Source organism: Eurosta solidaginis, chromosome 4 (genome assembly GCF_040869045.1).
Source record: "Eurosta solidaginis isolate ZX-2024a chromosome 4, ASM4086904v1, whole genome shotgun sequence".
Taxonomy (NCBI): Eukaryota; Metazoa; Arthropoda; class Insecta; order Diptera; family Tephritidae; genus Eurosta; species Eurosta solidaginis.
Genome location: NC_090322.1, coordinates 100,726,026 through 100,740,755, shown reverse-complemented (window position 1 = coordinate 100,740,755; position 14,730 = coordinate 100,726,026). Strand labels below are relative to the sequence as shown.

At 40.1% G+C, this 14,730-nt stretch overlaps 1 protein-coding gene across 1 annotated transcript in view; it reads right to left on the bottom strand.

The window, feature by feature from the left end:
• LOC137250075 (WSCD family member CG9164) overlaps positions 1 to 14,730 on the bottom strand; it is a 662,201-nt gene that overhangs the window by 388,736 nt on the left and 258,735 nt on the right. Inside the window, 1 exon segment of the mRNA XM_067782327.1 lies at positions 2,489 to 2,608. Within this exon segment, the coding sequence (XP_067638428.1) occupies positions 2,489 to 2,608 (120 nt within the window).

Genomic DNA, 14,730 nt, shown 5'->3' with positions numbered 1-14,730 from the left:
TGTAGAAAGTCGAATTTACTTATTTTTATTAACTCCGTAGTTTTAGTTTTTAGATAATTTGTTGTATTGTTGTATTAACTTTTAGTAAAATCTAGTATCTCCGCTTTTTATTAGAAAGTTTTATTTGGTAGATTTGATTATGTTAATTTAGTAGAAAATTGTAATTGTATTTAACTCCGTATTTTATTATAAAATTTTTTGTTTTTTCTGATTTACTCGTTTTCATGTATAATTATTTAATATAATATAACTTGTGAAATATATATTTTACAAAATTAATAAAGGTGGTCTTGAAGACAAAAAATTAATATTATAATAAAATTTTACCGAAAATTTTATTAAAATTGTATTTAATTAGAAAAATTTCTGTTATCTCTGTATTTTATTAATTGAATTTGTGGCAAAATCGCGTTTACTTAGTTTTATTATCTTCGTTGCATTTAGTTTTTATTATTGAAAATTGTCTTTAATAAATTATTTTGCCACTGCACGCACTCAAATCACCTGTACCACTACCAAAGACCAGCACGGTCGCAATGTAAGCTAACCCCAAATTGGTTAGCTTGCGTTGCTTACCCACAAGTTGTTTCCTGTTGTGTGCCTGCCAAATTATCCTCCTTGGAGGGCGCCGCCTCAAAACGGTTGCCCTTTTGCGATGATGGTGCTGGGAAAACGTTGGCACCCTAATGGTCGCCTTTGCCACGTTTTTAATATTTTAGAGCCGCAATTAAAATCAAAATTTCACTTTTATTTTCTTCGGAAACGTCCGTCAACTTCTGTTGCAAATTTTATTGTTAAGTTATCTACATCATTTTTTATGTATGTGATGTGGGCCGCAGTTGTATTTGACATGCGCGTTGCCACCTGTACTCGCCTGTCAAATACAACTTAAGGCCCAACCACATAGAATACCTTATTATATTTTTGTGTAAGGCTTATGTTCCTTATAATCGCACAAACACATTCTAGAGTCATCCTTGGCCCACCTTTATGGCGATATCTCGAAAAGGCGTCCACCTATAGAACTAAGGATTACTCCCTTTTAAAATACTCATTACCACCTTTCATTTAATACCCATATCGTACAAACACATTGTAGAGACACCCTTGGCCCACCATTATGGCGATATCTCGAAAAGGCGTCCACCTATAGAACTAAGGCCCACTCCCTTTTAAAATACTCATTAACACCATTCATTTCATACCCATATCGTACAAACACATTCTAGAGTCACCCCTGGTCCACTTTTATGGCGATATCCCGAAATGGCGTCCACCTATAGATCTATGGCCCACTCCCTTTTAAAATACTTTTCCTACTACCTTCCATTTGATACCCATGTCATACAAACACATTCCAGGGTTACCCTAGGTGCATTTTCCTACATGGTGATTTTCCCTGATTCCAAAGCTCTCAGCTCGGTTACACCAGAAATTAGCCTTCCCTAATTGTTTATATTCATTTTATAATTGAAATATATTTTCTTTGTCAATTAAATCAATTTAATCAATATACGCAATATTGAACAACAATACACTATTAATGGTTTACATATATGTATGTCTATATACCGTGCAAAAAAATGTGATACTATTTAGATAAGTAATCAATGTAATCAATGTAAGTAATAATTTTATGACAATTTGTGAGTGGTTGTGCCCATTAAATGGGCGAAGCACTGTTAACATAATATTTTGATTTATTTCTTTTGCATGGAAATAAGAGTAGCCAAGAAGTTTTAACGATGCCTTGTGATTCACGGGCAATACACATAGAATATTGAATTTCATTTGATTTTTATAAATGTAGTAGTAGAAATATCTTTCTGAGAGTCATGGATTTTTTGGTTTTCTTAAGAGCTGCGTACGGTTCTTAAGGATGGTTGTATCAGCTGCTTTATATGGATATGGATATGGCAAGTTTGCCAGTCCCATATGTTGCATGTACATTTATAATTATTTAGGAGGAAATTAAAACAATTTGCTTGCGTGCGAAAGCTCGCTAGTGTGTCTTATCGCTTCATATATTTCCAATTAAGGAATTTACTGGATTATTCATATTTTGTAAAGATAAATATAATAATTTTTGTATTGTGTATAGCAGTATGAGCAAAGCTCGTTAATTAAATACATATGGTAAATATAATAATAATATTGTAAAATAAAATGCACCATTTATGAGCTTTGCGAGGCATTTGCAACTTTCCAGAATTGGTCTAACAGTTTAAAACAATCTATGTATGTGCAGAAACACGCTAGCTAAAAAAAAATTAAAAAAACGTGCACATATGAATATGAAATGATCGCTCTTTGGGCCGGAAAATATCTCTGGTTGTAGCTTTGGTCTGGATATTTCTATTGATCTGTTTTGAGCATGATTTCGAAAACCTGGAATGTGGACATGCGTAATACCAGGATGGTCCCAACAAATCCAAATTATCTGGCAGTTTAAGTAGTAATTGATGCAAATGTACTTTTTAAGACTTACCAGTAGCTTGTTGCAGTAAGTAACGCAGCCAAGTGTTACCACTCCCTGGAAATGATGCTAACGCAGTCAATCCTGTAATCCGATAACTTACATCGCTATCAGTATCTTTTATAGTTGACGCTGAAATTTAAAGTTTATCTTTTATTTGAAATGTCAGTATATGTCGTTTTAAAGGAGGGGTAACATAAGGTCAACACCCAAGAGGTTAATTAACGTTATAACAACTTCAAATGGCCAAAAGGTCAATTGGCTTTATGGCCACTTCAAATGGTCACAACGTCATTTGATTTTTTGTTTTTGTGGGAGTAAAATAAAAATTTAAATTCGCTACATCTATTATTTGGTAGATAGATTCGATATATGAGATCACATAATGGTTAGAAAGGTAGAATGGGCGTCAAAGGTGAGAATGGGAGTCATACACAAATTTAAATTCTTGGGAATGGGAGTGGTATTAGGAATTAGAGCTGAAGTGAAACAAAACCTTAACTTCGCTATATCCTCGTAATTATATTAAGTTGGTATCCAACATTTGATGTATAGACTCCATATATGAGGATATTTAGGTGGCGGATGTAGAGGGATAGGAATTGAGAGTGGGAAAAAACAAAACCTTAAATTCGGTATACGTTCGTGATTATTTGAAGTGATATCATTTATTTGGATTCCATATAAGAGTCAGTTAAACTTGTGGAGGTAAAGAACGTGGAATTGAAACAAATTCGCTATATCTTCTTAATTATTTGAAGGGGTTTTCAATTATTTGGTACGAAGATCCCACATATGAGATAATAATGTACCGAATTTACTGCAAATCCTCTTATTTGCAATCCTCTGCTAAGTTCGAATCACTAAACTGTTGAATAAATAACTCCAATATTGAATAATGGAAAAATGGCCTTTATTAAAGTACTTCACAATAACACTTATACTTTGCTACTCGCTGGCTTAATAACCAAACTGATTGATAACTCAAATGAAACTCTACTATTCAAAATATTACTGCTATAGCTCGCTAGATAGTGCTTAATCGAAACTGCTTGACAGTTCAAATCAAACTGAATTACTTCTTACTCGCCTGCCCCGCTTTTATAGTTTACGCTGCATACTTCTAGGCTTTTCGATTTCCAGAACTTACTAGTTAGTTTCGGCTACAAAATCGCCAGCCACAACTACGTGCACAAATTATTGCGCTCTCTTGTGACAACTCAGATAAGATATATCCATGTGTTTGTGCATTGTGATGCTAATATCCGTGACAATAATATATAATTTTTTTGAACAGGTCGGCCCCTGGTCTGCTAATCGGAAAGAAATGATTATGAAATATTAATGCAGCTAAATAGTTACATCTGTATCAAATTTCCCGCTAATCGGAGCAGAAATAAGAAAACCTAATTTTTAATTTCACTCATTTACATCACATATGTATATAGTGATCCCTAATGCGTGATTTCTGTTCGCAAGTTCGAATAAGTTACACTAGTTGGAATCGCGTTTTCCCTTAAATTTCAATCGATTATTATTTGTTATCAGAGAATTTAACTAAAGAAAATTTATATTAATTAATTCTAATTCTAATTTAATTAATTCTAATATATAAAATTCTTGTGTCACGGTGTTAGAAGCATAACTCCTCCGAAACGGCTAAACCGATTCCCATGAAATTTTGTGAGCATATTGGGTAGGTCTAAGAATCGGCCAACGTTTACGTTTTTTTCGCTAGGTGGCTAGTGTCTTGAGATCAAAACGTGGATCTGGGTAATCCTGGGATGTGTTTGTACAATATGGGTATCAAACGGAAGCTGTTTATGAGTACTTTGATACGGGGTATTTTTTGTACACCTGGGTGACTAGGGTCTCAAGATATAGGCCAAAACGTGGACACGGGTACCCCAAGACAGTGTTTATACAATATGGATATCAAATGATCATACCTATTGGTGACTAGGGTCTCGAGACATAGGCCAAAACGTGGACCCATGTACCCCTTGACATTGTAATACCCTACCTTTATGTTTTCGTGGATGCTGAATCCGAATTTGAAATTTATTTTATCCTAAAATTGTCAAAATCGACAATTACGTTGAAAATGAGTAAACATTTTTTTCATGATTTTTCGTGTTCAGCTCGCTGTCACTCAACCAATTATGAATATTTTTCCTTGAAAATTCTATGGCGTATTTGTGAACATATTCGTAAACTAGTAAAGGTTGTTCGAAATTTTTAAAGCATTTTCCGATTAGTAGGGAAATTTTGGAAAAAAAATGTCTGCTAATCCGACTAGGCGGCCACCGTGGTGTGATGTTAACGTGCTCCGCCTATCACACCGTATGCCCTGGGTGCGCACCCCGGGCAAAACAACATCAAAATTTTAGAAATAAGGTTTTTCAATTAGAAGAAAATTTGTCTAAGCAGGGTCGCCCCTCGGCAGTGTTTGGCAAGCGCTCCGGGTGTATTGCTGGCATGAAAAGCTCTCAGTGAAAACTCATCTGCCTTGCAGATGCCGTTCGGAGTCGGCATAAAACATGTAGGTCCCGTCCGGCCAATTTGTAGGGAAAATCAAGAGGGGCACGACGCAAATTGGAACAGAAGGCCTTAGATCTCTTCGGAGGTTATCGTGCCTTACATTTTTTTATTTTTTTTTTTAATCCGACTCGGCGCGTACTTTTTCAAAGGTTGTGTGACAAAGTTTTTAATTTTCAATATCTAAATATGCAGTCTCAAAGAATAATATATATAGAAGTTTTCTAGAAAATTTCAAACCTTGATCTTTATTAGAAAAAAAAGACAGCGATTTCAAAATCCGCGCGGTCAGAGTTGCGTACGCGCGCGAGCGCGCTCGGTTCGAACATGCTCACGCTGAGCAAGCTTTGACAGGTCCTGCTAATATAGCAGCCGATTTGGTCGAATTTGCACGAGTTTCTTTGCTCTCGTTCAGAAATGCATTTTAGAAATATTATATACTTATCAAATGTTAAGTGAACGTAAGTATTTAACAATTAGCACTTACTGCGTGATAATTTCATGCACATTTAATTACTTTCATCTATTATAATTCATAGTGTCGTAAAATGGCAAAACGACGATCCTACGATTTTGACACCGAGTCAACGAGTAAAAGAGCGCGTACATTGCAGCCTGCATCATTTGATTGGTTAAGTTTTTGCTTCTTTTGTGGAGAAGAAGAAAATCCGAAGAAAAACGTCAAATTGTATCAAAAGGTAAAAGTGCGGATAATAAATCGAAAGTTCTCGGTGGAGCGCACACTCGAAATGATTTGGTTATACAAAATTTATTAAGCAGCCACAAATTCAATTTGTATGAAAAGAAGGCTCGATATCATCTCTTGTGCTATCAAAATTACGTAAATGATAATACTCTTAAATGTATCACAAACAGTGCACCGGCGATGCCGGTGCTTTATAATTCTATTGCAAGAGATGTTGTTCTAGCTTACCGAGATAAATTTGAGGCTGGTGAGATCATATTTTTACCGCAGCTTTGCGAAAGTTTCATCCAAATGCTTATTGAGAAAAAAATGAAAAGTTAAGATGATGCTCAGAATGTTAAATCGAGTTATATAAAATCAAAATGAATGCGTGTTAAAGATATAGACCTGCAGTTCCATTCATATCAAGGAAAAGCTGATATTGTAAACTTAACTAAATTTCCTCTTGTACTATTAGTTCACAAGCTGTATGATAGTATACATAAAAAATTGATGAATGTTATCAGATTGCTGATAGCAATAGCAAAAGTGATGAAAACGTTATGATACATCAGGTAGCTGCGTGTATTCGACATGAAATTCATAAAATACCCAAAGATACAGAATATTTTCTTCCTGACGAAATTAGAATAAAATTTTCAAAATATTTGTTCCAAAAGTATTGCAAAAATTGATTGTTGGGTAATTGATACGTCATCTTTCCTGAAAGGACAGTTAGCAATGGATGAAAACATTCTACGTCGTATTCTCAGCATTTCAGAGACTATAATTTATTGTTCGCGGAGAAGAATAAATAATTCACTTACACCACCTTTCACGTTTGGATTACCTCTACAATTACATCATATGTTCGCCAAGAAATCATTAATTGCAATTTTAAATGCACATGGGTTTTGCGGTACAAATGAGGATATTTATTAGGCGTTTTCTAACAATTGCAGCTGAGAAAGAAATACAGAAAAATTCAGGTATTTATATACCATCGGGAATTATTCATCGTGATAATGGCGGCGGCTTCATTCACGAAGGTGACGATAATATCGACATAAATACTGAAACAATTGATGGAAAAATACATATCATGCGATGGCGAGAGTTTTATTTCAAAATCAAGAGATCGGGGATTTTCAGTCGATGGAAAGAATTCCCAAGACGAGCTCCAACAGAGCGCTACCTGAAAATAGCACTGATTCGCTAAATATTTTGCCTTATAAGAAGCCATCAGTTAGACCCAATCCACCTAAATTCACAGGTGCTATAACGGCATTAGAAAAGTTTATTAAAAATTACCAAGATCTTGATTCAATCGATCTTACGTGGGCTCTTTTGAGAAATGTACCGCGAGCAATTGTGAGGACCAAATAAAACCTCATTAATTTGGCCTACACAAAACGACTCACACCATATGGATCACAACCATTAACACAACATTAACACAACAGGCGGCCACAAAAGGCCATAGCAATACGACAAACCAACAAGTCTCAGCAACACAACGAGCGATCGCAACACTTAACAGCAACACGGCCAACCAACAAGTCTCAGCAACACAACGAGCGGTCGCAACATTTAACAGCAACACGGCCAACCTACAAGTCTCAGCAACCCAACGAGCGGTCGCAACATTTATCAGCAACATCGCACAGGAACTGGGTATCGAGCACACAGGCACAACGCAGGAGATCCACAAACGCATCGCGACTTTGGCTGCTAAGGCACCAAACGACTTGGAAATATATAAGTTCCTCTCAGTGGAGGCAAGATACAAGGATAGCGACAAATCAAATGAGGGAGGAGGTGAGCCGAAGACACCAATCCCTCCGACGGCAGACGGAACCACGACCGGGGGTCAACCACAGCAGAACCCACTGGAATATCCTCCACGGAATAAGCAGCCCGCGCAACCGCACCAGTCATCAATTATACATCTCAGGTAACTCAAGCACCGACAGTTGTGTTCGCACCCATCATCGACCAAGTGCGGAAGTGGTCAGTAAAGTACGACGGTAGGCGGGACCCGTTAGCGTTCATCGAACGGCTAGAGGAGTTAGCCGAAGTGTACGCGCTAAACGTGGATCTCATACCAAAAACCATGCCCGAGCTACAGGGGGCACCGTGCTACAATGGTATCACAATAACAATGCGCACTGGGTAAGGTGGACAAGCTTCAAACAGGATTTTTTATGTTTCTTCCTGCCAGTCAGATATTTCGAACGGCTCGAGGACGACATACGCCAACGAAGGCAGTATAACAGGGAGAAGTACAAGGATTACGTGCTAGCGATACAGAGCTTAATGAGAAACACAGGGTACAGCAGCGACAGCGCCTGCAACGAATCTTCCGTAATAGCCACCCCGATTACCTACTTTATATCCGTCGGAGGGACTTCACCAATCTCGCAGAACTCTTAACCCTTGCCGAGGAATACGAGAGCATACATGAGGACTGTCGAAGACCATCAGGTGGATATCGCCGCGAAGTTACGCGACACGTCGTAGGTGACAGGACTTTAGTCCAACCACTGCCACCTGCATCCCAACCACCGCCACAACCACCGAACATACCGCACCACACGCCTCCTGGCCAATCAGAGATTCGACCCCAACAACGTATGCAGGAGGTGCGGTGAACAAGGACACTACACCGATAGATGCCGAAACCCACGAAAAATTTTTTGCTGGGAGTGTGGCCGCAGTCGACGTCAGGGAAACGATGGAGGGTTTCACGAAGAACAAGGCGCGGTGAGCTCAAGGAACCCAACGCCGAATCGGCGGTAGCAATGTACCAAGAGCATGGCCGCCTTTACGTCGTAGCCAGCCTTGGCCCGGAATCAGGCGAGGCGGTCATCGATACAGGGACATCGAGAAGTTGCGTTTCGAGCAGCCTTGCAGACCGTGTGGTAAACTCTGGGAGCGGAGAAATGGTGAGAGTGGCCATCAAAATAACGACGGCAAATGGGACTAGCACCACAATCTTCGACGCCATAAGGACCGAGGTACACCTCGGAGAAGCGTCACACCGCACAGTTTTACACGTCATGCCCGGAGCAATCGACGACATCATACTGGGCCTAGGTACGCTAGGGAGCATGGGAGCCACCATATCCTGCGGTGGAGGTCACCTCGCGCTATCCAGGCCACTCACACAGCACATTGTTGGAACTATTAGGACCAAGATCGCAATGACGTGCAATGTGACCGGACTTCCCGCATTTGAAGCATTTGATAGCTTTTTCACTCCGCTTTTGCGAGCCTTTCAGCGCCTCCAATATTGCGTCTACCCACTCTGGCCTTTCTACTTCCACACGGCGTGCTTTGAAAACTGGCTTATACAGAAGCGACGCTGTTTCCTGAATCAGAGCTTGTGACACCGTTTCTGCGAATGTTGGCTTTGGGTTTGCGTATGTAGCTCGCTTTGTTTCGACGTCCCGTATGCCATTTATAAAGCTCTGAATCTTTACCCTTTCAGTGTATTCCACGGGTGCATCCGCATTTGCGAGATGAGCCAACCTTTCAACATCTGAAGCAAACTCCTGCAATGTCTCATTTGCTTTTTGATAGCGGTTTTGCAACTCAATTTGGAATATCTGTTTTCTATGCTCGCTTCCATAACGTCGTTCTACAGCAGCCATCAATGCTTCATAATTGTTCCGCTCTCCTTCGGGAATCGTCTGTAGGATTTCCGCTGCTGGTCCCTTCAATGCCACGAACAGGTCAGCAACTTTATCTTCCGCATTCCAGTGTAACGAACCCCGTTAGTCGGGTATATAGCTGGGGTATAACTCAGCGAATGGGTTCGCCTATACAATAAAAGATGTTGTTTAGCGTTATAAAATAACGATTTATTTAAATCAATAATAAAATCTATATACATACGTATAAGACTATAATATATACGTAATCGGTGAGCGTTTTACACAACTCACCGAATCCCTAGTAAAATACGTAATCGGTGAGCGTTTCACACAACTCACCGGATCCCTAGTAAAATACGTAATCATCGAACGTTTTACACGACTCGGCGGTATACCTAGCATAAACAGCTGGGGTTTGACACCACCAGTTGCTCCGTAGTGGATGTTTAACTCAGCCCACTGTATAACTCACTCTACGACTTCTAAGCCAAGAGTGCCTTGCTTATGAATTTGCCGCTCCTTTTATACCATTTTTGAGTCGGCTTCCGTTGATTTTACAATAAAAGTTCTTAAAGCTAGCTAAGCATCCTAAATGTATATTTGTACGCATGTGTGTCCGCTATCATTTGATAATTCCATTTCTCCTTGTTTGCTTATACGTAAGTATGTATGCTTGTGTATAATTATTTGAGTTCTTACACTCTGCGATAAAAGTTTTCATTATTCTATATATAATTTAATATGTGTCATAATTATATATGTTTTAAAATGTATTTAATTCCAAATGTATGTAAATTCATTTCATATGTATAAATTTTTATAATTCATTTTATAATTGAAAGGTATATCTATATAACAATAGGTAAGTTCATTATATATAAATTATTATAATTTCAGTTTATAGCTGGGAAGCGTATATACATGTATGTATAAGTAAATTATAATTCAATTTATACAAAATCCAAATTTGTGGAGGCCCCGAAAGCCTGTAATTTTGGGGTCTTCACATTCCCCCCTTACTTCCGGCTCGTGACTGTTACCTCGCCCCCTCTGTTGATCCGTTGTCATCGCGTGAAAGCTGTAAATTTTGTCCAAAACCATCTAGTTGTAACCCGAACCGTGTTGGTATTTTCTTCCAAAGGTTTTAAATTTCGCAAAATTTCGTATGTTTATGTGTATAAATGTACGTGTGAGTTTGTTAATTTCTTACTTGTTGTTGCTGTCACCAAATAATTATTCCTCTTTAAGTTACGTTGACCTCTATTGTTGTTATACTGTAGCTTTAATACCTCGCAATTCTTATGTTAGTTGCTGTCGGTATCCTCGTGTCTTTGCCCTTTCTTGTATTGCTTGTGTTTGTTGTTGTTGTACCACCGTATCTTTTCATTTCGTGCTTGCATGCGTTGTTTGTTGTTGTACCATGTAGCTGTGATATTTTCTATTACGTATGTTAGTTACTATTGTTATGCGCGTGCATTTGCCCTTTATTGTATTGCTTGTGTTTGTTATTGTTGTACCACTGAGTTTATATTTCGTGTTTGCACGTGTTGTTTGTTGTTGTACCATTGCATTTCTTTGTTCCTTGTTATTGTTAGTCGGCTGTGATTTGTTTGGGGATGCCGTTTATGGAGTAGATAAGCGTTGTTTTGGCTTGTACCAAATTAGGGTTGCCGAAAAATTTTGTTACCGGTAATATAAATGTGACGGTTACTATTATTGTGATTATTACTATCATCATAAATAGGGCTATTATGAGTATTAGAGCATTATTATTAAAATAATAAATAATAATATTATAGAAAATAAGTTGAGGTAATTGTAATAATTATTAGGGCAATGATTGAAATTTATGAAACTTGTTTATATTGTGATTTACCGTCGTGCTACGCCTTCCTTTGTAGTTTTCGGTGATTTTACTCTTCGGTTGTGTTTGCAAGGATGTAGATGGGCATCTGTGGAGGGTTTTGTTGCGCTTTCGCTTCCTCCGTCGATTAACTTGTTTTCATAAAATGGTTTAAGCTCGCTTAGATGCGCTGTTCTCTTCTTGCCTTGAAACGTTTTGTCCAGTTCGAGGATGACTGGCGAAATAAAATTCGTGATTCTATGGGGCCCGCTGAATTTTGGTGCTAGTTTGGCCGCAAAGTTGTCGGTTGCCTTAGACAGATGGTGTTCCTTTACTAAAACTCTGTCTCCTATCGCCGGATTCCACTTCCTTCTCCGCAAATTATAATGTCGTGCCTGTTCTGCCGACGCACGTTGCTGGTTTCTTCGTACCATTTGAAATATCTCCTTCATTTTCGCTACCTTTTCATTTGCCGTTGTTGTGGCTTCACCTGTGCCAAATGTTCGTTCGTCGTATAAGGCGTTAGGGATCCGTGACTCTCGTCCTTGTACCAAGAATGCCGGGCTGTACCCTGTTGCCTCGCACACACTCGATTTTAGTGCTAACATTATCTCTGGTAATAACTCGTCCCAGTTGCGTTGTTCTTTTCCCGTGAATTGTGCCAACATCCGTTTGATGTTTCGGTTTGCCCTCTCCGTTGGGTTCTCTTGTGGTGTATAGGGTGCTGTTAATTGGTGCTTTACTCCATAGTCCTGAAGGAGTCTCTTGAATTGTCTGCTCGTGACCTGGGCACCGTTGTCTGTAATAATGACCTTCGGAACTCCAAATCGTGATAATATACGCTCTCTAAATGCTTTGATGAGGCTGTCCGCTGTTGCCTTACGTAATGGTACGATCTCTACCCACTTGGTGAAACGATCTAGAAATACAAGAACCATGGTATTGCCGTGCTTTGAACGTGGTAATGGTCCAACGAAATCTGCGCTCACCGTTGCCCACGGTTCTTCTGGAATTTGGGTTAACATTTTCCCCGCTGCTTGCTGTTGATTAGGCTTGTAAATTTGACAGGTTGGACATTGTTGTACATACCGTTTTATGTCGCGAAACATTCCTGGCCAGTAGTACCTTGTGGCTGCTCGAGCTATTGTCTTCCGGATATCCATGTGTCCGGCGCTTGGACTGTCGTGCACTTCCTGTAATACTTTACCGCGTTGTGGTTTCGCTACACATAGCTTCCACGGGATCGCGTCTTGATCGTCGATCTGAACAGCTATGTGCCGATATTACTCACCGTTTTCAATTATGTAGTCTGGAAACTTCTCCGGGTTTCGTTTAACTTCCTCCTTCCTTTTTTCAAGCCATTTACACGATATTTCGTTTTCGTGTTCCAGTCTGTTGAGTTGTGCGTCTTGCGGCTGTCGTGACAGTGCATCCGCTACTACGTTTAGCTTACCTTTCCTGTACCGTACATCGAACGAGTATTGTTGCAACTCCAACGCCCATCTCGCAATACGTCCCGAAGGACTTTCGATGGCGTTCAACCATTTCAATGATAAGTGGTCCGTGATTACCGTGAATTCGTAGCCTTCTAGATATGGTCGCATTTTGCGTATAGCCCACACAATGGCTAGACACTCTTTCTCCGTGGGTGAATAATTAATTTCTGCTTTGTTGAGGCGGCGGCTAGCGTGCGCGATTACACGCTCTCCGTCGTCTAGCTCCTGTGTGAGGACTGCTCCTAGTCCAAAATCGCTCGCGTCTGTTTGTAATGTAAATCTTCGTGTAAAATCTGGGCACGCCAGTACTGGTGCTTCGGTGAGTGAATTCTTCAGTATCTGAAATGCTGTTTCTTGTGTTTCGGTCCATTTCCATCTGTTACCCTTCTTTAACATGGTTGTCAGCGGATGCGCTATTTTTGAAAACTCTGGTACGAATCGCCGGTACCAAGATGCTATACCTAAAAATCGTCTTAATTCTCTTACGTTTGTTGGTGCTTGCAATTCCTTAATCGCTGCTACTTTATCTGGGTCCGTGTGTATACCCTTTTCGCTTATGACATGTCCCAGATACTTCAGTCGCTTCTTGAAAAATTCGCACTTTTTGGCGTTGATTCTTAAATTTGCTTTTCGTAGGCGTTTAAATGCTTCCGTTAGATGTTTAATATGCTCCTCTAGCGTTGAACTTGTAATTATGATGTCATCTAGGTATGCGAATGCGTTCGGTTCTAATTCGGGGCCGATTACTTGATCTAATGCCCGTTGAAATGTTGCGGGTGCTGAATGAAGCCCAAATGGCATCACGCGCCATTGAAACAGCCCGCGTCCAGGTACAGTAAATGCCGTATATTGCTTACTTCCTTCCTCCATAGGGATCTGCCAGTAGCCGTTTTTCAGGTCCAGACTACTTATGTACTTCGCATTTCTTAGCCGGTCTAGTATGTGTTGGATCCGCGGTAGTGGGTATGCATCGGGGACTGAGCGTGGTGCGTTGAGCTGGCGATATTCTATACATAACCTCCACTTACCATTCTTCTTCTTTACGAGTACGATCGGTGCACTATGCGGGCGTCGCGATGGCTCGATGTACCCCTTCTCCAATAACTCGTTTATCTCCATATTAATGGTTTCCTGCATCTTCGGATTCCGTGGAAAGTATCTTTGTTTTATCGGCCGATCGTCATGCATGACTATTTTATGCGCCGCGATATTTGAGGTACCAGTCATATTTTCGAAGCTAAGAATCTGTTCGTCTAGGAAATCCTTATCTCTTGTACTGTTTTCAGACGGGCTTTGTTGGTCCATAGTTAGCTCTTCCATGTCGTTTGCCTCAGGCTCGCCTGCCTCAGTTATTGTCCTGCACATAACCGTGTCTTTGCTTGCCTCTTCTGCGTGTAGCGTTACGTGTGACCGCCGAAACTTAGTGATGTGTTTGCCCTGGAAAGTATGTCCATGCCGAGGACAACTTCTTCTATTAGTCCTGGAAGAACGAGTATTTCGCTGTTATACTTCTCTTTCTCGATCTCTACGTCTGCCACCATTGCTTCCTTTATCGTGCTGACTCTACCATCGCCACTCGGCTTCGTACCTGTTTCAAAATCGCCTTACCTAATCTCCTCGAACATGTGTCACTCATAAAACTCCTTGTCGCTCCTGTATCTACTGTTGCTGTTACTTTGCAGCCATTTATCGTTACGTCGGCCAAAATGCGCCCTCCTGTTTGCTTCAAAATAGTTAGACCTCCCGAATTTGTACTGTTGGAGACCCTACCCCTCGGGTCTGGTCGAGTCTCCGGTCGTTTCCCGATGCTACGTGGCAACAATTTTTTGTGAGAATGTTGTGCCGACCACATTCCCAACAAAAGTCTCGACGCTCATTGCGGCACGCATAGGCCCGATGTCCGTTTTCACCACATCGCCTGCACGCGGTCCTGGGATTCGTATACGTTTGTCTTGTTGGTGGGTTACTTCGTTGTGTATTGCCATTGCCAATCCTGCTACTAGGCTCTACATCTGGTAGTTCTTGTATGGAAAATT